General features: G+C 28.3%; 1 protein-coding gene across 2 annotated transcripts; it reads left to right on the top strand.

Annotated features, from left to right (window-relative positions):
- The first annotated feature begins 2,165 nt into the window (after positions 1 to 2,165).
- On the top strand, positions 2,166 to 26,637 carry LOC113377688 (monocarboxylate transporter 14). Of its 2 annotated transcripts, none has more exons than XM_026618080.1 (6): positions 2,166 to 2,285; positions 24,360 to 24,765; positions 24,903 to 25,088; positions 25,159 to 26,139; positions 26,220 to 26,345; positions 26,424 to 26,637. In XM_026618080.1, the coding sequence occupies exons 1-6, from the start codon at positions 2,220 to 2,222 to the stop codon at positions 26,567 to 26,569; spliced, it is 1,911 nt and encodes a 636-aa protein (XP_026473865.1). In that variant the 5' UTR covers positions 2,166 to 2,219; the 3' UTR covers positions 26,570 to 26,637. The 2 variants fall into 2 exon arrangements, with proteins under 2 accessions (XP_026473865.1, XP_026473866.1); XM_026618081.1 differs by lacking the exon at positions 2,166 to 2,285 and adding an exon at positions 10,497 to 10,767.
- The last annotated feature ends 403 nt before the right edge of the window (positions 26,638 to 27,040 follow it).

Below are 27,040 nucleotides of genomic sequence, written 5' to 3'. Positions count from 1 at the left end.
AAATAGTGTATAATTTTGTTTACTGGTATCCTAGAACAATTTATTTTTTTTACAAAATTACTAAAAAAAGTTTTAGCGATCTAAATAAAAGTGATACTATTTTTCATAATTCTTACAATAGATAAATTTGATTCAATATTGCATCTGTTTATAATAAACATGTAAATTAATTAAAATTTGAGAACTTAATATATATGTTTAAATCACTCAAAAGCAAACGGCTTTAAACATGCTTCAACTAACCTTTTTTTTTCAAAAATACTAATTATATTTGAATTATATTTTATAGATATTGAATATATACATATTACTATAGCTATTGAATATATACATAAATTATAAAAGCTGCCTTTTAAATTTTTCGGTGCCATTTAATATAAATTAAAATAAATATCAAATTTAGTTTGCAAACAAAATTATGTTAAAAATATTTTCAACTCTAAATAAATTTCATGTACTCAAATTAATAGATTATTACATTAAATAGGTTATAAATAATTTTAATGAATTTTCTTCACGCTAAAGTTCAGGTGCTTTTCAAACTATTCATCATAAGGAGCTTATTAAGAGGGATATAATATTTGTCAATATAATGCATACGTATGTTCGGTAGGAATCAGTATTCCAAATTCGAAAACTTACATTAGAACAATTTATTCATTACTTTTATTATAAAATAAGCCAAAGAAATCTTCGTGAACTAAATAAAAGTAATATTATTTACGTTAATCCTTGCAAAAGTGCTCTTCATTATCGTCTTCATTATAGAAATATGTTTTCTCACTATTTATCTAAAATTTGTCAGTTTTCCCTTTTTGTCAATTAGCGGGGGCCAGAAGGCAAACAAGTCCAAAGTCTCATTATTAATTTTATAGAGATATTACGAAATAATAGCTACATTATTCAACTAATGGAAAATATAAATTTTCTGGGTACATTTTTTACAGAGATAATTCTGTATATAACCTTGATCTGGTATTTCAGAAATATTTATCAGCATTGTTGATATAATAATTTATTTAGTTTAGTTCTTATAAAATTGCTTTTTTTAACTTAATTTACTTTTTATTTTCTATTTACTTTTTATATACTAATGTTCACATCTTTGCCAGGGTAAAGATTCAGTTGGTACTTTTTTACCCCACCCACGTGTAAGCTTTTATAGAGGTTGTATGAAAATTTGTTGAATTTAACTTAAAATTAACAATACATCTTATAAAACATTTAAATAACGTATACTTACAAAATATGTTAAAGTCTCGTAAACTAAACAACAGTGCTCACAAAAAAACTAACAACGAAATAAAATACTTTTATTATGGATTTTCAAACATTGCCGTTAATCTCCCGATAGCAACGTCGTAAGAATCAAGGTGATGGCTGGTTATACATCTTTTTCCCTCAGCTTTCAAATATTGTTGTAAAAATTTCTTAACTTTACTTGTTTTTGAGATAACGGTGGTGGATTTCTTTACCCGCGGACCTTTAAGCTCCGCTCTACCCTACATTTATTAAAAGGGTGTACAAATAATTATATTTACTTATTAGATTGATTATTATTAAGATATAAATTGTAATTATTATTAAGATTTTTATTAATCTGTGTGTTTTCTCCTGCTGTTGAGTGCTCCATCGAGATAGGTAGAAGATAAGAAAACAATGTGTTTTCAAAATGCTTTACGACCTGCAATGGACAGGGTATTTAATTAACTTGTATTGACAGCAACCTACAAATTGCTACTATATAAATCAGAATATGACTCAATCATACAAGTTTATTTTTTTTGTTAATTCGCGCTCGTTAGATTATTCCATTTCGGATGCATCGTTAATGTCATAGGAACTGCATTCAACGACGGATAAGACACAATCGGGGTCATTAGTCACTGATGCGATCAGTTTCTGGGTGTCAAATGATTTCTATATAATGCGAGCGTATTATTAAAGCGTATGTAACATTTAATGTATTTGTATAAAGCATTTTATGACGTATTGGCAACCGATAATGTTTTGTCGCCGGGATATGTATGAGTCAATTCTTATTGACAACAATCATTGTTTCATTCCGAGTGTTGTCTAAACAACAGTAACCTTAAATCGTATAATGGTTCATATAAATGTCAGTTCTTGAAGTTATCGGAAGCATTTTATTCGTGGTGTGTGCCAAAAAAAATATTTTTCACCAATCTGGATTCTAATAGGATTTTTAGCCAAAGTCGATGTCGGGTGACGAACAGCGTGATGATTTGCAAGCTGCGCTGGATGACGGAGATCTCGATGCTCTTGTATGTAAAAAGCTTGATAACGACGGAAAATAAAACAAATGTTTTTGTAAATAGGTGTCTAAATTATATAAAAGATAGTGACACAGTATATGTTTTTTTATTCACTCTTATATTTGCAACTGCCCAGTTAAGGACATTTAGTAAATTTGTGGAATTTACAATTATCAGCCTCAATGAGGGCACTGTATACTATAGTGACTTGTTGAAAAAACAACTCAATATTTGTTATCTCAATCGTTATAAATAATTTTAACATTATTTTAATGATAATAATATAATCTTAATTATTTTCTTATATATAATAATTAAGTTACTTAATATTCATCAGGAAAATTGATGACTTAAATCGAGTGGCGATTTAACACAAAATTGAAAACATTTATAGAGTTTTTAAAAGTTCGCGAATATTTCTTGTCGTGACAGCCATAACATTATATAATTTTACTTTTTCTTATGACATTATATGCATTTTTATTACAATACCTATTTTTTTAAATATCATATTTATAACAATGTTTTTATTCACTGCTATATTTACAACTGTCTAGTTAAGGATATTTAGTAAATTTATGGAATTTACAATTGTCAGCCTTAATAGGAACATTGTATTCTATAATGACATTTTGGAAAACAACTCAATAGTTGTTTTTTTATTCATTAAAAATATTATTAACAATATTTTAATGATAATAATATAAACTTAACTATTTTCTTATATACAATTAAGTTATTTCAATCTTCATCAGAAAAATTGATGACTTAAATCGAGTGGCGATTTAACATAAAATTGAAAACATTTCTTGAGTTTTTAAAAATTCGCAAAAAGTTTTTGCTGTGACAGTTTATGTTTGATTATGACATTATATAATTTCATTTTTTGTTATGACATTATATAATTTTTTTTTGATTGCATATAATTATTCATTATATTTATTTATTTATTTATTTATTATAGCTATTTTTTATATTAAATCTATAACACATATCTAAATACATTTTTAATTTTTTTCTTAATTTGTGCAATGCTGACTACATTTTTAAGTGTCCACTCAAAAAAAAAAATCCAAATTACATTCATATTAAAATTACAAATTTGATTTAAATTACTAGCAACTTTATATTATTATACAACACTTTAAAATTCTGGTTTCTCCGATTATAGTTTCTATGGATATACTAAATTACAAGTGTTTAATAATTAGTATTGAGATATATACATTTGTCATTATATTAGTGTTATTAAAACTGGTCTTGCTATTTTAAAAGTAATCATTAAAGCAGGGAGACGCGTACAGCACTTTCCAAAATACTATATTTGAAAATAAACCGAAACTTTTGAATAAATATAAAAAATAAACAAAAAAATAACTAAATAACTAAAAATAATTATATTTCATGCATATTTTTACATGATATTGCATATTAATTTGTAGTCTGACAATATCAATTGAGTATTTATGAAATAAAATTGTTGTAAAAATTAAAGGAGGCACAACATTTTTTTTTATTAGAGCGGGGGGGGGGGGGTGCGCGGTGCATAAAAGGTTAGAAACTACTGCATCAAAGGATATGAAAAAAATCCGACATATTTATTAAAATACTAAAATAAATTTATTATTTACCAAAATTCATTATAACTATAGCACGATCAAAAAGCTTTGAAATTCAAGCACTAAACTTTTATTTAAATTATATTCTAAAACGACGAAGAAAAATTTAGTGCACACAACTTTGTTCACTTATATATTTTTGTATATTTGAACCTATGTTTTCGTATGCTAGAAAATATAAATAAAATATAGTTTTTGAGCAATCACTTATTTTATAGAGACACCTTTATGCAATAAAACATTCAAACTGTTCTATTTACTTCAATCGATAGATCTTAACTTTATTACAATACATTGATATATTATAAAAATAATCATGTTTGTATAATTATTCCATTAACACACAAACTTGTGCATACAAATTATTTACATCATTTTTTCACAACCGCAATCAAATCATATAAATTACAAGATTGTATAAAAATATTTGCCCATTCTCATGTACAAACGGTCATGTACTTGATACATGTTTATGCACAATTTGCAAGCGAATGTTGTAAACAGATGCTTCACCACGTGCGAAATTTTAGATTAGTCAACTTTGTAGTATTTGTAGTAGATAGGTACTGTTTCATTTAATTTGAACTTGCTTGCCAAGATAAGACGATAAAACTATATAAGAAATTAATTTGTTTGAAATTTAATTGAATGCGTACTTAAGATTAGTGATGTTTTGTAATCGTGACAGAGTATGCAAAATTTTACGTAGCTTGCTACTTGCATAATGTCTCGTATTTCAGATTGTGCAATTATTATTTAAATCTTTTTCCGTTTTTGAACAGAAAGAATTGAAAATGTAATTCCACTATTAATGAATTACATACATTTTCATATCATTTGAATAATAAAATAATATTGTTTTTTAATAAAATTTAGTTATAGAATTTTTTTAATTATTTATTGAAAAACAGGATACGTTTTTTCTTTCGTTGTTAGTTTTTTGATTGTGAGCACAGTTTGGGGACATTAATATTATTTTTAAATCATTTGAATAATAAAAAAATATTGATTTTTTAATAAAATTTAGTTATAGAATTTTTTTAATTATTTATTGAATTAAACAGGATACGTATTTTCTTTCATTGTTAGTTTTTTTGGTTGTGAGCACAGTTTTGGGACATTAATATAATTTTTAAATAGATGTGATTTAATTATTTTATGAAATGTATTGTTAATTTTAAATTAGATCCAAAAGATTTTTTTATACCTCTATAAAAGCTTACACGTGTTGGGGTAAAAAGGAACAACTAAACCTTTATCCTGGCAAGGGTGTAAACAATCAAAAATAGTAAATAAGAAAGTAAATGAAGATGAAAAGCAATTTTACAAGAGATAAATTAAATAAATAGTTATTTCAACTCTACTGATAAATATTTCTGACAAAATACCAGATCAAGGTTATATACAGTGTTATCTTTGTAGAAAATGTACCTAGGAAATTTATATTTCACATTGGTTGAATAATGTAACACTGAATTATTTTGTAAAATCGCTTTAAAAATTAAAAATAAGATAATTGGACCTGTTTGTCACCTGGCCGTCCCATTTTTATTACAAATTTAAAAAAAACAGCAAAAAAAACACATTTCTACAATGATAAGAATTTTACCTATTATAGTTAGATAGTTGTTTGTTTGTTTGATTTGTGTTATTTGTCGTGATATAATTGGTTTGGTTTTCACAATATCATTGCTCAAATTCAAATAGGATCTTTGTGCCCCTCCCTACCTTATGTATATTGTTGAGTAGTTCTCATATTATGTATTTATTTATTGGTACAATAAGGGTCGATTCATAAAAGTTTTATATAAATTCTGGATTTGGGACCAACTTAAAACTTAAAATTACAAACTTATCCTAATGAAGTTGGGATAACATAAAATATTATAATAAATACATAATAGTTCCCAACAATTTATTTATATATATATATATATATATATATATATATATATATATATATCAATCGTCAATACATCAATAGATCTCAATATGGGTTCGTTTTTTTAATTTATTTCGTAATTTATTATTTACTGATAATTTTATCAGATCTATAAATTTTATTTTAGATGTTTTATTTGTCTTAATATTTTTTATCAATTTTTCGTGTTCGAAATTCCCACACGTGTCCGAAAGTGTGAAGAAAACCAAACGGTAGTTTAACTCTTTCTTCTTCTTAACTTAAATCCTATTATAAATTTAACACTAAAAGCGTTGCCGCAAACGTTTATTGTAAATCATAGTTTCCGATAATAATTTTATATGAATTATGCCGTCGTGCGTTTTAAACACGTCTTATTTACTACTATTGGAAGAGCTTTAGATAAATAATCATTATTTGCTCAGCCATGTAGGATCAGATGCGCGATCGCGTACAAATAAAATAACTATCTCCGATACATTGAAAATGAAGAAACCAATCCACACGATGTCTAATTAAGACACTCTCGCCATCGAAGCCTAGAAGTCTAGACAACGGAATGCTTATCTGTTGGAGTAAATGCTTTCCGAGTAAAAATTTAACGATATTATGAATGGATTGAACATTACAAAAATGTCTACTTTTGACTCGAAATTGGAGTTCAAACCACGTTCACTGGATGTGTATTTGTCGTCACTTGTTGGATACGAGATATGAAAACTATTCTATCGCTGATAAAAATTATGTAATGAACACAAAAATACGCGACCAAATGCATTGCTATGTATTATACGTGAAAAGTCAGTTTTTCGAACTCATGAAGACTCATGAAATGCTCTTCAAAAGATACTTTGCAAAATCTTACTATCAAGTGATTATGTAACAATTCGATAATGCAAACTCAGTGTGTTATCGACTTGCATTACAGATTTTCATGCACTTATATCTCATACGAAGAGATACTTAATTTCTGAGAGAATTAGTTGTTTTTGACCTCACATGTTGACGCAACTAACTAATTATGTAGTTTTTTTAATAATAGAGAAATTTGATGAAGGGTTGTTTACGTTTGTAATATATTAAGATCTACAAAAGATTAAACAGTCTATTTTTATTTACAAGGTGAAAGTATACCAATGTGCCGCAAGGAGTTTTGATATTAGTGTTATTTATTATATTATATTTAATTTCGCACATATTTGTCAAACATTACATTTATATCAGACAAATTTTCAAGATATATAAAAAATAATACAAATCTAGCAAGATGATTCAAGATATCATTCAATTTAACTTCTACATATCATGAGTAATATTCTCTACAAATCGCAGTAAAATATCAAATTAACCCGTAACCAATTTTATGTATTATTTAAAGTATTCAATTTCATATTGATCCCCAACTAAAATATTTATGAACTTCTTTTCCAATAAAAGTTTAAGAATCTCTGGTACAAATCAGTATTCGACAAACTTTTCTCATCTCGCACTAACAGGTAGAAAAACTTCAACGTTCTTAAAAAAACAGTTTTACCCAGCCATACTCCCACGCATTTTGGTCTAAATTTATGGCAATTAATTTTTTTGTAAACATTTACGATAATCCGTCATTAAATCATATAAGTTTAAAACGAATATTGATCAAAACATAAATTATATAGGTTTTAGTAACAGTGATTTTTTTAAATTGTAGATAATTATTTGTTGTTCAAATCATCTTAAAATACCTGGTCCTAATTAAACAAAATTATGTTTATTAATTTTTAGCTTCTGTGTTAAAAGATTTGTTGTCTGCTTTTGAGATGTTATGCAGTAGAAGAGTAAGGATGCTTTAGAAAATTTTGATTACTATTGCAAATATCTCATAAATATTGAGATGTCTAGTCACTGGACTGATATTCGATTTTACTTACTAACTAAGCTCTACCAACAAATTTGCTGAAAAATTAATTAAGAAAAAATGCAATAATCTCATTGCATCAGATAATTCTACTTTTACTGGAATTGAGAGCAAGAAATCATTGATATTTTTTTAATGTTATCTTTATATATCGTACTTATAACGTTAATATAATACTTGTAATATTCGTTATATCTCTTTTACTTAACCTTTTAAAGAAACCGATATTATTTCAATATGGAATCAGATATATTAGCTTATGGATAAAATGTTTGAAATGTAAATAAAGAATATATTTTTTCTATATTTTTATAGCAAAAGCACCAATATCCAAATGGTAATATAGTATATATTTTTATTCTGCCAGTAAATTGGAGAAAGTGTTGTATTCCTACTTCATGATTTCAATAGGAGCTCATAAATTATGAAAACAGCTAGTGGTGCATGGCATCGTGCCTTAAGGCAAATTGCTGGAAGTCCCGTACAAAAAATTAAATTTCAAAAAAAACTTCAAAATTGTACTTTTTTAAAAAATGTGTAATTTTTTCGATTTTAAGCAAGTGTGTACCGCGTCGAAACGGATAAACATTGGTACGGAACTCATAAAAATGTAAACAGGATTTGTCCTTATTATTAAAATCTCTATAAAATATATCATAATTTGATGTGCATACGTATAGTGATCATTTTTGACCGCAAAATGGCATTTTTTGCTTTTTTATTAGATCTCCGAAACCGCTAGATTTGCCTCTCCAAATTATCAGTATTTCATTTTGTTAATATAAAAAAAACGTTTTTTGAATAATTCAAATTAGACGCTCCGTTCTCTCGAAAACTGATTTACAATTTCTGACACTTTTTGCCCGTATCTTTGAAACATCTAGATCTGCATTTGCCAAAAACTAATAAGTCAATACAAATCAATTGTTTTTAAATGATTCAAATCGGTTGATCCGTGTTCACAAAATCACCGACAAAAATTTGTTTCCGCACACACACATACACCCATATTTTCTAAGGTATGCCAAAATGTTCAGAAAACTTGGAAAGGTAATGATATATATAAATTTTCTTTTTAGATTTTTTGTGATTACTATAACTTACCCTACGGGAAGATGAAAACTGAGAAAATACTTTTCAAACTTTGTAAATGTAAAAGCTATCAAACTTGTTAAACTTCCAAGTGTAAAAAAACAATAATGGAAATATTCAAAATAGTGCCTAAGTCTGAACAGATTTTATTTTATAGTACAAACACCACAAAATTGATGTGAAAAAACAGTGAGATGGAGCATCTCCTTTGGTTCATTTTTACCAATTAGGAAATTGATAATGATGATTTTATTTGATATGATGGTGAACAGTTAGGATGCATTTACAATATTTGGCTACAGTTTCGCTGTTTTTCACTGTTTTCAAACTTTGTAAATGTAAAAGATATCGAACTTGTCGAACTTTCAAATGTAAAAAAAACAATAATGAAGATATTCAAAACAGTTCCTAAGTCTGAACAGATTTTTTTTATTGTACTAATACCACAAAATTGTTGTGAAAAAACAATGAGATGGAGCATCTCCTTTGATTTATTTTTACCAATCAGGAAATTGATGATGATGATTTTATTTGAAATGATGGTGAACAGTTAGGATGCAATTACAATATTTGGCTACAGTTTCGCTGTTTTTCACTGTTTTCAAACTTTGTAAATGTAAAAGCTATCGAACTTGTCAAACTCCCAAATGTAAAAACAATAATAAAAATATTCAAAACAGTTCCTAAGTTTGAACAGATTTTTTACTGTACTAACACCACGAAATTGTTGTGAAAAAACTGTGAGTTAAAGCATCTCCTTTGGTTCATTTTTACCAATTAGGAAATTGATGATGATGATTTTATTTGAAATGATGGTGAACAGTTAGGATGCAATTACAATATTTGGCTACAGTTTCGCTGTTTTTCACTGTTTTCAAACTTTGTAAATGTAAAAGCTATCGAATTGTCGAACTTCCAAATGTAAAAAAAATCAATAATGAAAATATTCAAAATAGTTCCTAAGTCTGAACAGATTTTTTTATTGTACTAATACCATGAAATTGTTGTGAAAAAACTGTGAGATGAAGCATTTCCTCTGATTCATTTTTACCAATCAGGAAATTAAATACTAATAAGTAAAATGTAATTTTACTTTTGAAGTAAAACCTCTTTAGGATGATAAAGTACGAATTTTATGGAAAATAAATAAAAATAAAAAAATTTTGCAGTAAACTTCTTAGGTAAATAAATAAATAAAATTAATTTTGAAGTACAACTTCTTAGGTTAGCAAATGTGCGAATTTTATGGTAAATAAATAATAATAAAGAAAAATTGAAGTAAAACTTCTAAGGTAAATAAATAAACAACATTATTTTTCAAGTAAAACTTCTTAGGTTAGCAAATGTACAAATTGATGATGATGATTTTATTTGAAATGATGGTGAACAGTTAGGACGCACTTACAATATCTGGCTACAGTTTTGCTGTTTTCCACTCAACGATTTATTGAAAATAAAAACTATTTTATGAAGGAATATGATGAGATCGCGTTTGATAATGAGCGCGTGCGGTGATTTTGGATTTCGATTTGTCGTCCATCAGCTGTTATCAGGTGCGTTTGGGATGATAGACCTTCATATCAGGTTGGAAGGAGGATCGAACTGGATCCCACCGAGTGGATTCCCAAAGCAAAAGCACGCGTCGCGGAGAGCACTGCTTCGTTATCCGTCCATGGGTCTATCAGTCGCTTGACGCCCGTCAGTCAGTCGGTCAGTCGGTCTTGACTCGCCGTACAAGATAGTGATTCGTTTTAGTGCGGGTGTTTTTGTTGTTGAACTTATGTGCCTTTTACTTAAACTTTTCAAATTTATTCAATTTCATCAAGTTTTTGATTTCGACTGTGACGTACCTTTAACAAATACTAAAAATTTGAAAAGATAAAAAATTGAAATCGAACAAAATAAATTAAAGTACAAAAAATGGAGAAAGATATGGAAAATAATGAGGACCAAAAAGAGGTAAATAATTTTAAATTATTATCCTTTTTTTAGATCAGTATTGTGCTAATAAGGTGCATTATTATATCGCTCTTTAACAAGGTACAGGTTGTAAATGAGTGATAATATTATCTGATCCATTTTATTGATATATTTTAACACCCACTTGTTGACGTTCATAAATCGTGCGTAAATTATAAATTTCACGATAACTGTTCTATTATAATTACTATTATAATAGAGCCGCATAAACTGCCCATATAAAATTATATTAAACCAATATGCTAAATATTAATAGAACACAACGTGATTATTAATTTTTAAATTTTCTGAATTATTTCTCAAAATCCAGTACATAAATGATTGTATTTTATTATCATTAAACTGCAAAGTTAAATACAAATGATCTCTTGAACTTCTATCTTTTGATTATTGTAAAAGTCATACGGTGACAGTTATAGAGATAGCTAATCATACTTTACTTTTTCCTTTTATTTCTGTAGAACATATATACTTTCAAATAAACGATATATACATATATATATATATATATATATATATATATTTATTTATTTATATATATATATATATATATATATTTGTTTATTTAAAAATACATATAAACGTATATATTTTTATAGTACATTTTAATTGAAAAATTAGATACCACTTTTTTTAAACAATGTTATATATGATTTGATACAATAATATATTATTAATATTTTTTACAACTATAATATTTTTTCGTTTCAGTTTTTTTCTGGGTAAAAATTATTTTGAAATTTAAAAACTAAATGATCATTTCTAGATATTAAAATAATTACCCTGAAAATAATAAATAATAGTGAATGTTCTTGTTGCTCTTGTTGCCTTAATTATTGAAACTTAATCAATTAATATGTTAAGTGAATTAGATAACTGATAAGATTAGCAAGATTTTATGAATACATATAGTATGATATACATTAGATATACATTTTTAGATATTTGTATCTAATATGCATAACAAATCTAATATCTAATATACATAATAAATTTATAACATATATACGTATAATTTTAAATAAATAATTGTGTATTGTGTATTATAAACCAAGAGCAAAAAAGCGGAAGGGAGATATTTGACAACCTAATATATACAAAGGTGGTCTGAAAAGTTTCCGACTTACAGAGATTTTTTTTCTTACATTTTAATTTTTTTTCTACAATAAATAAAATTAAGAAAAAATTTCTATAAGTCGGAAACATTTTAGACCACCCTTGTATATATATGCATAATTATTTTTTAATTTAGAAATATGAACAAGCAACACTCTATTTTGCACTAATTTATTAAATAATAATTTTCACAAACGTTTCGAGACTAGGTGTGTCTCATTATCAGTGTGTTATAATTTAAAATTTAAAATATGGAAACCTAAATTAGCATTTTGTGTTATCCATTACAAGTCGCTCGATATACTGTCCTCTGCTGCCTCTGTTGTAATGGATAACACAAAATGCTAATTTAGGTTTCCATATTTTAAATTTTAAATTATAACACACTGGTGATGAGACACACCTAGTCTCGAAACGTTTGTGAAAATTATTATTTAATAAATTAGTGCAAAAAAGAGTGTTGCTTGTTCATATTTCCAAATTAATATCTATTATCCACTCAGAATACATTTGTTACATAATTATTTATTTAGATTTATATGTATATATGTTATAAATTTGTTATGTATATTAGTTTTTTATTAATTTATTTTATTATTATTAATGAATTCAATTATCGCATTCGCATTGCATTTTGCATTGTCATATATCTATTATAGCTGCAGATAGCTATACAAAACAGTCGGTTCTGCTTATCGGTTTTGACACAATAATGAGCAGAAGTCATTGTACAGTACATAGATGTTTTCATCTGAAAATGTTTCATTTTCTACGAAAACATTGTATTAGACGACGCGACGTTAATGATCGGGAAAAATTAAGTTGTCTTCAGCGTCTCTTAAAAAGCACGTGGTCCTGCGGGTCCGAGCTCAGCAGTCGCGACACGTGCGCGCGCCCGGCGCTTTGTTAGGTTTCGTATACATTGTCGAAATATAGTTCGTTAAATGACAATAATAATAATAGTAGTAAATATTCATATTTATTTTTTCAAGTCACCAGTACAATGGTATCATTACGGCAAGGCTCATGTCAATACTTTACAATTTTAATAATAACTTTTCTTTAATGAAATTATATTTCAATTTCATACGTGGGGTACAAAATATATACATTTTACAGTTTTTATCGCTTCTTTTTGCCTTTATGTAAGACAGCTGTCATTTTGGGCAAAGGTAACTTTAAAACTCTTTTTACAATACATGTACTTACTTGATAATTCTGGATTGGAATAATAATATAACCGGCAAAAATATATTCACAAATTTTTCAGTTATTAGATTTCAGTTCTACTTTTTTTATTTGTGACTGATTTTGTACTAGAAAATAATATCAAACTATTACTTTTTATATTACACACAGTAATATCGTTTAACGCGGGGGATACGTTCCATTAAAGTAGAGCGTAATGCGAAACAGCGCTAAACGAGGTTTTTTTACATGGAAATATTGGGGTTAGGGCAAGAAGGCTAGGAAATTGGTTAGGTATTAAATCTAGAAAGTGCGTTTTTTAATAAAAATAAAACCAAACATTTATTTCTTGAAGAACAAATTAATACCACATTATTATTTCTTGCAAAAATAAAAACAAAATATAAACTAGGTGGGTGTATGAATGGCATCGTGCCTTAAGGCAAATTGCTGGAACTTTCCGAACCGTAACGAAATGTTCGAGTATTTCCGAACCGTATCAATAGAAATCGAATGTTTTTTGAACCATTCAAATCGGTTGATCCGTGCGCCCGAAAACGTGGACGAAAAAATGCGGATATACAAAACACATACACATACACACATCCATTTTTTCTGAGATATGCTATAATGTTCAGAAACCTTCAAAACGTCGAGAAATGCAAAAATTTTCATTTTCGATTTTCGGCCCATTACTATAACTACCCTACGGGAATTTAATAATATAAAGAATATTCTTGAAAAAACATAAAATTTTAAGACAATCATATTTAGTTAGCCTTCCACGTTTTCAGCATTCTGCCTTTTTGTGACAAAAACACCTAATGTTGTTTGCTTTTTTTGCGTCTCATAAAAGTTCTTCATAAACGGATTGAGCATCTCTAACTCTACGCCTTACTTTTGAGCTTCTGTCTAAATTCCGATTATTTTCAATGAATTGATTCATTATTTCAGTTATGGTAGACAAACTTCTTTTTACAAACGCCATCGAACTCTATTCCTCTGAATTATGGCCGTCAACATTTTAGTTTTCTTCTTGAGCTCATCATTAGAAAGACTGCGCTGCTTCTTGAATTATTTCTTCGACATCTTCCACATTTACCCCTTAAAAACCTAGATTTAAATAAAAGAGCGCTAAACGAAACAGCGTTAAGCTGCGAACCTACCCCCTAGCCACAATAAATTTGAAAATAAATTTGGAGCTCAGGATTATATACAAAAACTAGTTTTGAGCTTTTACATTTTTTTGAAAAAAAAAATTATATAATTTGAGATAATCATAAAATTCGATACTTTGTGTTAGAATATTGGAATCAAAGACAGAGATGAAATATTGACATTATTCACAAAAGCTCAAACTTAACAGTGTTATTTTTGGGGGCATGTTTGAAACCTGATGGGCCTTATGTAATCGTGATAATTTTGTACTTACAAGGAGAACCTCAACTGTCATTTTCTGCGATTTTGATAAAATTCCGCATTGTGATAGAGTTGATAGTCAAACCGAACACCTTGAAAAATTATAGGCCTGTGAGAAGTGGTTTAATTATTAAAAATAATTAAAGTTTTGGAAAATTTTGTATACAATTCTTCTGTATATAATCGATAGCAAAAAATCGTATTATTGCATTGTGTGAAATAATTCACATATTTTTTACCGTACGGCAGTGGTTTCAACCTTTTTGCACAGCGCCCTCCTCAACTGATATTATTATGTATTTATCAGGCTGCAAATTTATATAAAACATGATGCATTTTTTTATTATTTCTTTTATTTATAACTGCCCAGTTAAGGACATTTAATAAATTTGTGGAATTTACAATAGTCGGCAGTAAAGGGACAATGTATACTAAAGGGGCATGTTGGAAAAACAACTCAATAGTTGTTTTCCCATTCGATATAATATTAACAATATTTTATTGATAATTATATAATTTTAACTACTTACTTATAAAATAATTTCTTATAAATAATGCCTAAGTCATTTCCATTTTTTATCAGGAGAGTTGATGACTTAAATCCAGTGGCGCTTTTCTTTTCAATCTTCTTGGATAGTTCTCTGTTATCAAGGAGTTTGCTAATGAATATACGTAAAAAATCATTCTTTATTAATCCATATTCTCGTATCATTTCAACAAGTTCTATTTAATTCGGGAATTAATACTTTGGTAATAGCTCTACACTCCTTATGTTGCAGCTTTGGGACCCCCTGGGGAGGGCGAGCCCCATTGGTTGGTAACCTTAGCGGTACGGGTTCAATTAAATAATATATATTGAATTATTGTTTAATTTTTTATTACACCAAGTTTAATTACTGATCAAATGAGTCTATTTTCATGGAATCAAAATCATTTCTTGTTTGTTTTATCCTTTAAGCTTTCGGCGAAAATATCAGCGATGTAGGCACTTTTTTACCATTGCGAACGCCGCAATTGTTCCATAGGCAGAAGTTTACACAGATCAGACGCGAAATGATTAATTGCCGCTTTTTTCGACTGATGTCATATTGTATGACACTAAGACATCAATATTGTATGATGACTGATTAACTCTTTATCGTTCCACTCAAATTGATTAGCGCATTACGCAAATAATCATGTAGGTTATCATCTCTCTTGTATATAAAATCATGTACGGGCACAGATTAGGCATGACGTACTGGGACAATAAGCGTGCTCGACAAATTTGTTTTTTTTTTATTTTAATATTGTAGTATTTTTGCGATAAGAATTAATTGACTTTTTGAATATTGTATCTCCCAAATTATTTTTTGGAGTTGAATAACATGATTGGTATTAAACCGATTTCTATTTATATTTATACATCTTTTAAACGTAAGTGAACATTGTCACAATCTGAATTGTTTAAATTTTTTATTTAATTAGCAATTATTGTCTACTGTTTATTATTTTCATATTTTAATTTGTAATTCGGTGGCAATCATGATTATATTGATATTTCATTAACATCACTATTATTGTTATAGTAAAATCAGTGTTTTCGATAAAATTGCAAATTTTGGAAAGCGCGCTGATGAAATGTTAATTTTAAGTTCATTTACTTGAACTTTGGAAACATAGATATATTAACTTTTATACAGCTATAGCTTACACCGTATAGAAAACACTAAAGCACAAAATAGTTAAATATAAAAATCACTATCACCATATTTTTAAAAACAACATCATTATTTTAAATATTTATTGGTTCTATAGAAACGAATACAAATATAATATAACGTGTTATAGTATTTCTATGTAAGAGCTTGTTTATTATGGCACTTTTTTATATCATCGCTATTCGGGCAGATTGAATCATTTTCTTATTATTGTTTTATATTTTACACAGTATATCAGTTACAAATATTCAATGACTAAATTTTGAATCACCAACTTATATTTTGAAAGCTAAGATTTTCGAATAATATTATAACTAGTTATAGGACAATTGGTCAAAAGACGATAACCATTAGAAGTTATTCAATTGATTCAATTGACATTCGTGAAGAATATTAGGAGTAATATAATTTTGTAATAATTTTGTATAGTAAGATAGTAGAGAGGGGCTTAAAGGCCCACCATCGTCATCTTAAAAGCAATTAAAGTTGAGGATTTTTCAACAATAATATTTGAAAGCAGAGGGAAATAGATGTATGACCAGGCATCACATTGATCCGACAGTCGGCATCGAAGGATAAACGGAATTGTTGAAAAATCCACAACAAAAGTTTTTTTTGGTTGTTATTTTTTTTTGGTTGTGAGCACTGTTGTTAAGTTTACCTCAAGCGAGGTAATATTATATATTAAGGTAATATAATTTTTATGCTATGAAATTTATTTTTTGCATTGGTTGAATGATGTAGCTATTATTACGTAAATTGTCTTTAAAAGTAAAAATAAGAAATTGGACGATTGGACCTGTTTTCCTCCTGGTCGCCTCAAGGGGCAAAAAGAACCAGGTGACAAATTTTTGAAAAACAGCAAAAAAGACACATTTCTGGAAATTGATGATGAATTATCTGGAAGTTTTACTGAACATAGTCCGATAGTTGCTTGTTCGATATGTAGTATTTGTTGTCACATAATTGGTTTGGTCACATTGTCACATAATTTTCACAATATAATTGCTCGAAGTCGTTTTTGGTCTAGTCAAGGGTGGACCTTTGTGCCCCGCCCTATCCTATATATATATATATATATATATATATATATATATATGTATGTATGTGTGTTTGAGTGTATGAAAAAATATGCACGTGTGATTATATATATTACCTATATGTAAGTGTATCACTTCTATACAGGTATATTCTTCTCGAGTGGGCGTGCGCCCGTCTTGAATAAGTGCATAATTTATAAATTAATTTAATTTAGATTCTGTTCATATTTCTGTTTGCATTTCTGAGCCGTGAGCATATTACTTTTACTGGTATATAGATTTGTATCAGATAGTCTGCATTCTTTGCAAATGCGCTTTCTTAGCAATATTTTACATGACTTGGAACACAAGCACATAAATACGTTATTCGATTTCTGACACGCATAAAACAGGTTGTCACTTTATTTATATTTCCTTGTTTAGTATTTTGTTTATATTGCGAAAATCGTGAGCTCGTGAACCAAACGCACTGCACAAGTTTGTCATATGATAAGTAGCCGGTGAGCATTTTTCAGAAGCTCGGAAAGCCGTGTGTAAATTACAAGTGATCGGAAAATTACAGTATCTTTCGAAACAGAATTTACTAAATAAACCTGTAACTTTACTTTTATTGCTTGTTACTAATTTTGTAGTAATATTAAAACACTAAATATTCAAGTTAAAGGCTCACCATCGATATCTTAAAAGCAAGTAAAGTTGAGGATTTTTCAACAATAATATTTGAAAGTAGAGGTAAATAGATGTATAACCAGCCATCACCTTGACCCTTACGACGTCGTCATCGGAAGACAAACGGCAATGTTGAAAAATCCACGACAAAAGTATTTTCTTTTGTTGTTGTTTTTTTTTTTGGTTATGAGCACTGTTATTAAGTTTTCCTCAAGTGAGACCTTAATATAATTTTTATGCCATGAATTTTATATTTTGCATTGGTTGAATGACGTAAAAAATTTAATAACTGATATATAATAATTTGTTAGAATAAATAATTGAATAATTTATTTGTTATCAATCTTTAAAACATTTTACAGATATTTACTAGCATTATTTTTACTTTGTTTAACGTCTCTAGAGACAATTCCTAAAGCTAATTTAGAAGATTTTAGTAAATATTAAATAAAAGCAGGTTCATAAGTTACTACTTTACATTGTTTAGAATTCTTCATAGGGTTCAGTAAAATGTGATAAACTAAAATAATTTTATTCAAAACATAAAATTAATAGTGAAATAATAGTGTTTTCTTTTAATTTGACACTTTGTAAATTTAATGCATTTTTTGTATTATTTTAAATTATTATATAGTACCAATTTCTATAGCCAATTTTTGAAATATAAGTATACTTTATAATTATAGTTTACTCATATTTAGTCTGCTGATACTTTCAACTTAGAACTTATTGTTTTTTTTTTCAAAATATAATTTACAACTGTCCTTAGTAGGCATCTAGTAAATCTAAAGGCAATATAATGAGTTAAATAACAGAAGTAGTGTTACTTCTACTTCAATAGAATTAATTGCAAGATAAAAATATTCAATAATAACTAATACTATTTGTATTAATAGTAATTGTTTTTGATAAATATACAATTAAATTTCCATGACATAAATAAATTGAATATTTTAATTATGCAGCTTTTTTTAATGTCAATATATTTTAAAGCCGCTTTATTATTTTTATTTCTGGTCATTCTGGCATCAAGCAGAAGCGATGTTCATTAGGAACTACAGATTAAAAATATATTTTCTATTGGAGATTGATCGTTTGTGTACCGTGGAAAATTGTACCTCTCTCACAAAATTTTCTTAAATTGACTTAAGTTTGACTCACGGACTTGGCGCGTGATTATATATATTAGGGTGGTCCTTACCTTAATATGGAGATTTTCGAATTTCCTTGCTCCCAAATGGTTTCAAATGGTTTCAAATTTGATAAAAAACAATTTTCTGAAAGTTTTAGCTCTTAATATTAACTTTTGGATAGTGCGCAATTAAATCAAAGTTTTGTATGGAAATAGCATTGAAAAATTTTCAAAAATTTTAAAAATGTTTTTTAGATATGATTTAGCGAACAAATGAATGATCAATTTTTATTGCTCCAAATTGATAAAAAAAATTCTCTAAAAGTTTTAGCTCTTAATATTAACTTTTGGATAGTGCGCAATTCAATCAAAGCTTTGTATGGAAATAGCATGGAAAATTTTTCGATGTATTTACATGTGTGTGTGTATGTGTATGTTTTCCGAAAAAAATCCATTTTTCTTCGGATCTAAAGTTACACCAGGGACCCTACTAATGAAAGATTCGCGAGTTTGTTGCTGAACAAAAGTGAGTGCAGCGATTTGTCAGCAAAACGCAATTAAAACTCCTGTCCGGCACCGATTTACACTTTGTACTGACTTGACGTAAAACAAACACGTGCAATATTTTATAAATAAACAATAATTTAGTATCATTTTTTAGTCTTATTTGTAGTGACGCTATTGTTATTTAGCATGCGGGTTCATAAATTTGCTGATTTCTCGACGCGGACCTTTTTAAGACATCAGGGTAAATGATTAGAAGACAATCAAGAAAAAACTACTAGAATAATCTGTATGTTGTTTTTAGGGACGGAGTAAATTGGATCATCTAAGGGTCAAAAAAGTCCAATGACTCATTTTAATTTTAAAGAATTTTACAAAATAATAGCTACAATATTCAATCAATGCAAAATATAAATTGAATGGAACACTGTAAATAACCCTGAAATATTCATCAGCAGAGTTAGAATAACTATTTATTTAATTTATGTCTTGTAAAATTGCTTTATTTAACTTAATTTACTTTGTTATTTGCTATTTTTTATTTTTTACATCTTTGCCAGGAAAAAAATCAATTATCTTAAGGTCTCATAAACTAAACAACAGTGTACACAACCAAAAAATCTAACGAAGGAAAATACTTTTTCTAAGGAATTTCAAACATGTATCTCCCGACAGCGACTTTGTAGGAATCAAGGTGATGGCTGGTTATACCTTTTTCCCTCTACTTTCAAATATTGTTACAAAATTTTGAACTTCACTGGATTTTTAGATATCGGTTTATCCGCGGACCTTTAAGCCCCGCTCTGCTTTATGTAAAAGTATTGCAAATACAATAACATTTTGTTACAATATTTAAAATTTGTATACAGAATTTACAATTTCAAAATTAATTTTCTAAAAATATTTGATACAATTTAGGAAGAGGTTCAAAGTCGCGTAAAGGACGTAATGGAAAAGAAAAATCTAAAACATTTATATTAAAAATGTTTTAATATAGTTTATCAATTTGCATGTCTCGTTTTAACTTATACTAATTGAAGATTGAACATATGTCATGATTTATGCAAATAATGAAGTAACGTCGTACAGTTTGTTTGCCGATGCTAAATACCATAATGCGAATGCTCTCGGAAAATGCATATACAATCCTGAACACGTTGCAACAAACATTTTCAAGGTTTGGCGTCTTCGTTAATGCTGCTCCTTAAACATTTCAATCCTCAATAATAAAAATTCATAAAAAATAATTGGCTAAATGGACCAACGTATTTTTGTGTTTAAATATGCTTTTGAAATAAATTTTTATTCATTACATCAGAATTTAGATAAAAAAAATTAAATGAAAATTAATATTTTAATTAAATGATAATTATTAAATAAAATATGACAAATACGATTATTTCTGATTTTTTAGTTTGGCAGGTTTAGCAAATTTGACGTCTTTAAATGCTGCATCTTAAACATTAATATTCCAATATTAATGTTTAAGGAGCAGCACTAATGCAGACTGAATTCAGTAATAAAAATTTCATAAAAAATAATTGGCTAAATGGACAAACGCATTTTTGTGTGTAAATATGCTTTTAAAATAAATTTTTATTCATCACATCAGAATTTTTTTATATAATAATTTAAGTAAAAATTACAACTGTCATGCATTGACATCTAATAATTGCATTGCCTTAAAAATAGTGAATTTAATGAAAATTAATATTTTAATATGACGATTATTCAAAAAATATAAGAAATAAGATTCATCCTGATTTTTTAGTTTGGAAAGTTTGGCGTATTTATTATTGCTGCTCTTTAAACATTAGTCTTCAGTAATAAAAATTTCATAAAAAATTATTGGCTAAATGGATAAACGTATTTTTATGTATAACTATGATTTTTAAATATATTTGTATTGATTACATCAAAATTTAGATAAAAAAATAATTTAATAAAAATTAATATTTTAATTAAATGTTGATTATTCAAAAAATATAAGAAATACAATTAATTTTGATTTTTCTAAAAACAATAAATAATGTTATTTTTCTGGAAACGCTTAGCACATCGTATTGTAAAAAATATTATTTTGACTTGTTAATAATCAGTAAATAATTAATATATTTGATAAACATACTGAAAAATATGAAGAACACATTAACGTAATTAACTTGTTTATTATTTTGTTTGTTTTCATTCATATTATTGCTTACAAAAGTATTTTTGTGTATGAATGTGCGTTTGAAATATATTTTTATTCATAACATCTTAAAAAAACTGTTAAAAGCATTTAAATAATTTAAAAATAATTTAACACAAATTACTAACTTAATAGAAATATCAGTTTTCCTGGAAATAGGTAGCGTATCTTATTGTAAAAAATATTCTTGACTGTTTGATTAATTATTTTTTGATAAACATTTAAAAAAATATGAAGATCAAGTTAACATAATTTATTATTTCGTTTGTTTTATATTTCATAACATTGCTTCCTTAAATATAAATTTCAATGGGTTGTATTCATAATGGATTTTAATTATTCATTGAATTTTGCAATATGATTTAACAATAAATTGTCAAATAGTGATTTTGATTTATTTGCCGAAGACAGTACAGTTTCAGAAACAATGGATTCTATTCGAACGTGAAGAAAAGCCAGTTTTATAATAAAGCAATCTATCAAATAATAATTTTAGCATTTTTATTAATAAAACAATTTTATAACTTCATCAATAATGCATAAATAACTTCACACTTATTAATAACATTTTATGGTATTTTAAACGGAACTGAACATTTGGCGACAGGTAAATGATTATAAATATATATTTAATTATATGACTAATTGTTTTCAAAAACACGATTAATATATCTTGAGAATAGTATTGACCTTTTTTATACTGCGTGATATTGCACTTGGTTTTATTACATACTCATATTTATTTATATACAGCGTGTGTATTTATATTACTTCTGTAAATAGTAGAAGAGCAAAGCAATTTTAGTAAATCCTCCTAGAAGTGTTATATATTGTTACAACTTTTTGTTTATAACATTTGCTAGTATTGTTACTGTAATATAATGTTGAAATTTCATTATCTATTTTAGGAAAAAGAATTTTTTATTTTTATATTATTTTTATTTATATTATTTGAACAGTAACCTTTATATGACCCAACCTACTACGTTGGTTTTATAGATGACTGCCCAAACAGTTGTCCTATCTCTATTTTTATTATTACAATTTTTGTGATAGTAATAAATTATTTATTGATGCAGCATTAATGGTCAAGGGTTACTTTCACTTGGAAATATATTGTTCACTATACTTCCAAGAGAAAACTAATGTCACTACTGCTTGACATCAGGCTGCCCGTAGCGGGTGTCAAACTTGGGACCTCTAATTGAAATCCCATAGCTCTAATCAAAAGTTAATATCGATTATCATAAAATTCAATGTTTTATAAAGTTGTCTCTTGCTATTACTTATTTGATTATCATTCGTTTAATAATTTAGTTCACGTATGTCAAATTTTAAAACATATTACAATATTAAAAGCATAACGATTTTTTTTACTCATTTCGATAAAATGATTCAAATAAATAAAATATGCTGATAATATTTTTTTCGTTACTATCAACGATATTTTGTCATCCCGGTGAATAAGTGGTTAAGTCAATTTTCATTATTTTGCAATGCTTGATTTTAAAGTTCTATTATTTGTGTAATATCGCATACTTGAAATTTGTGGTTTCAGTTTTATATAAAGCACTTCATTATCTTTTGTTTCTATTAAATAGTTTTTCAATTTAATATATACTTTCAGAGAACATTCTCAGAGACATTTTTGCCAAAATTCGACTTAACCACTTATTCACTGGGATGACAGAAATGCCAATAAAGATCACCTAGCTCGTTGTCTAATGCTTTCAGCAAACAATTGATATGCCGTAGTTCTTCGCGAAATCAACCACAGCATCCTTAGAAATGCCTTCGTTACAAGGATCACTAGTTATCTACATTGATTCGGCAAAAGTTTCAGGCCAATAACATCAACTATGAGCATGAATTCTAACCTCTTACCAATAAATAAGCAATAAAAACTATAATATCGGCTTTCATTAAAAGTACCAATATTTTTGAGAGAAAATCGCTAGTTTATTAGTTTTATGAAGTTTATTATAGCTCCTGCTTTGACATCCAAATAGAATTCAAATCAATCAACATATTATTGGAAGTCGAACCTTTTGCCAATCGATCATTAAAATTTAATCCAACTTTATATTTGAGAAAATTTTATGTTTTTCTTATGTATAAAATAATATCTATAGTTAATAAGAATTAATATAAAACTATCTACTATAATAGACACAACAATTAAACATACAAAATGTATATAAATTAATTTGAAGCACCACATTGAGTCCCAACCTGTTGATCTGCTCGTACTCTATTAGGTCATTAATTGTGACAATTGTATTGGTAAACCGAATCGATAGAATCATCTACTACTCAATGCTATCGTTTGTATGTCGGGTTTCATCGTATATTAACTTTGTCAAACTCGGATGTTATCATCAAATAAATATCATAAATTTATATTGATGCTTTAGACAATGATGATCCTCATCTACTTTTCATGATTTTAAATGTTCAGCTAAGCAATATTGGGGCTTACAATTATAGCATAAAATACAAAATGGTCATTTGATTAGTTATATTATCTTAAAAAGACCATGTCTTATTATTACCATAATATATATTTTCGAATAAAATTTATTTATTATAATTTTTCTATTTTTTTGTTACAGATCAAAATGGAATCCGGCGAAGAAAGCATGCGACCAGTTTTAAACACACCTGATCCAGTCGCGACTGCCACAGTAATAGTTCCTCCTGATGGAGGATGGGGCTGGGTCATAGTAGCCGCATCATTCATGAGCAACATGATAGTGGACGGTATTGTGTTCTGTATCGGACCAATAATTGAAGAGATCCAAATTTCATTTGGTGCAAGTAAAGCTAAAGTAGCCCTTATCAGTTCGCTGCTCTCCGGATTCTATCTGATGGCTGGTCCTTTTGCTAGTGGTCTTGCGAATCGATATGGGTTCCGTGGAGTATCATTAGTCGGTGCCTTACTAGCTGCTTCTGGTCTTATGGTATCCTACTTTGCAACGAGTGTAGAATTCCTTTTCGTTTCATATGGAGTCGTTGGAGGCTAGTATTTTATTGATTAGTCTTACGATAACTGAAGTAATCTTTTTCAATTCTATATAAATATTATTACGATTGGAATAACGCCCACTCTCAATATTATTGATTGAAACTATTTTTAATTTTATTTGATTTTATAGGCCTAGGATTTTGTTTTCTGTATATGCCGTCGGTTATAACAGTGGGATATTACTTTGAGCGATGGCGTGCGTTAGCAACTGGAATTTCTCTTTGCGGTTCTGGAGTCGGAATGTTTCTTTTCTCTCCTCTCATCACACTTTGTTTAAGTAATTTTGGTTGGCGTACAACTATGTTAATACAAGCATGTAAGTGATAACTTGTATATATACTATTTAAATATTTTGTTTGATAATAATTATTATATATTATTTTTAGGCCTTGTACTATGTTGTATACTCTGTGCCATGTCGTATCGTCCATTAAAGCCAGTACTTATGTGTCAAACGCCCAAACCTGAGAGAGCAAATGCATCGAAGTTAGGATCAGTAAATAGAGTAGCGGCAGATCAATCCCAAGCGTTTTCAGCACCCCGAAGTACCTGGATCGGAGCCAATAATAATATGCAGTATCCAACAGCAGCAGACGCAGTATTGGGCAGCCAAGCAAATCTTGAAAGGCGAGGTTCGTTAGCTTCTACTACCAAGTCCATAGGAATCGACCCGAAGGAACTTCGTCCCGTTGGTGAAGATGAAGAAGTTGGATCTCCTCTAATTAATGGACAAGCTTCTGGCGCTGGTTCTAGGCGACGTACACTTAGCGGGCGCCGTGCAAGTGATTCGACCAAAGACGGACACCGAAGTAGACGTGGAACTATAACTGGTACCGAAACGAGTCGTCCCATGTACAGAGATGATGTTTTATATAGTGGATCGTTAGCTAGGCTTCCACAGTATCAGAGTACGACTTCTATTGGATACCACATGTCCGTAACTAGATTACCTACTCGGGCGGATGTCGAAGAACAGTCTTCTTGCAAGCTTTGCCCAGAAGCGTTCCGTCGAACTCTCGCTACCATGTTAGATATGAACTTGATGCGTTCGCCGTCATTCCTTTTGCTCGCCTTCAGTGGTTTCTTTACTATGATGGGTTACTTAATACCATTCCTATATATTGCTCAGAGAAACAAAACCAGCGGAATGACCGATGATGAAACAGCTTGGTTGTTATCAACTATTGGTATATCTAACACATTGACTAGGGTGATATGCGGGGTTTTGGCTTCAAATACTAGCGTAAATGTTTTATGGATTAATAACATAACACTGACGATGGGAGGTGTCGCTACTTTATTGAGTGGACTGTACTATACTGCTGCATACCAGTACGCATATTGCTGCATTTTCGGCATATCGATTGGTAAGAAACAATTGCATTTGAATAAAACAATTTTGATATATTCTAGACATTTCTTACATTATGGTATGTTATTTTTGTAGCTTGCTTTGCGTCGCTTAGATCAATTCTTGTCGTAGACTTAATGGGTTTGGAGAAATTGAATAACGCCTTTGGAATTCTCATGTTATTCCAGGGCGTCGCTTCTAGTCTCGGACCACCAATTGCCGGTAATTGCTTTACTATGTTATTAAAATAAGATTACATTCATCGATATGACTTGTATTGCATTTCATTTTCATTTATAGGTATTTTTATGGACGCCACTGGGAGCTTTGATGCGTCATTTTATCTATCCGGAGCCCTCTTCACTGTGTCTGCAGTTTTATGTTATCCTTTGAAAATGGTCAAGAATTGGGAAGAATCAAAAGCTACAACCAACCAACTAGTATAAAATTAAAACAAATCTCACTGAAATACATGCCATATGTAACACATATATACATAGGAATATAAATATATGTAAATATATATATATATATATATATATATATATATATATACATATAATATCAGCATATATAATAAAACAATTTAAACGAATGGAGATCGTGACTGTGATATCCGCATAAGAGACATTTTGTTGGTATTTGTTTATTGCTAAATTATTAGTATAAGTTATTGTAAATATTGTGTAGCAAATAGTGCTAAATTGTATGTTTTATAATGAATGTCTTCTACCCCGATACCTAGTGCGTAATAGCGTAATGTTAATTCGCCATCGCGGCTGAACTCTTCGTGCCAAAGTGTAGCTCATAGAGATTGATGATGTCGTTATCGTTGCATACAAAGACGTGAAAATTTTATCTATTTTTGTATATATTTATAGTCATATATATATATATAACTGAATGAAGATAAATAT

Source organism: Ctenocephalides felis, unplaced genomic scaffold (assembly GCF_003426905.1).
Source record: "Ctenocephalides felis isolate EL2017-DRISC unplaced genomic scaffold, ASM342690v1 CF-g0.4_SCAFFOLD_01886, whole genome shotgun sequence".
Lineage (NCBI taxonomy): Eukaryota > Metazoa > Arthropoda > Insecta > Siphonaptera > Pulicidae > Ctenocephalides > Ctenocephalides felis.
This window is presented reverse-complemented; position numbering and strand designations above follow the sequence as displayed.

Excerpts from the sequence above, each read along its gene's own strand:
- LOC113377688 (XM_026618080.1), top strand. The coding sequence starts at position 2,220 with ATGTCGGGTGACGAACAGCGTGATGATTTGCAAGCTGCGCTGGATGAC. Across the intron at positions 2,286-24,359 it reads ACGGAGATCTCGATGCTCTT|ATCAAAATGGAATCCGGCGA; the intron begins GTATGTAAAAAG and ends TTTTTGTTACAG. Across the intron at positions 26,346-26,423 it reads TCTCGGACCACCAATTGCCG|GTATTTTTATGGACGCCACT; the intron begins GTAATTGCTTTA and ends TTTCATTTATAG.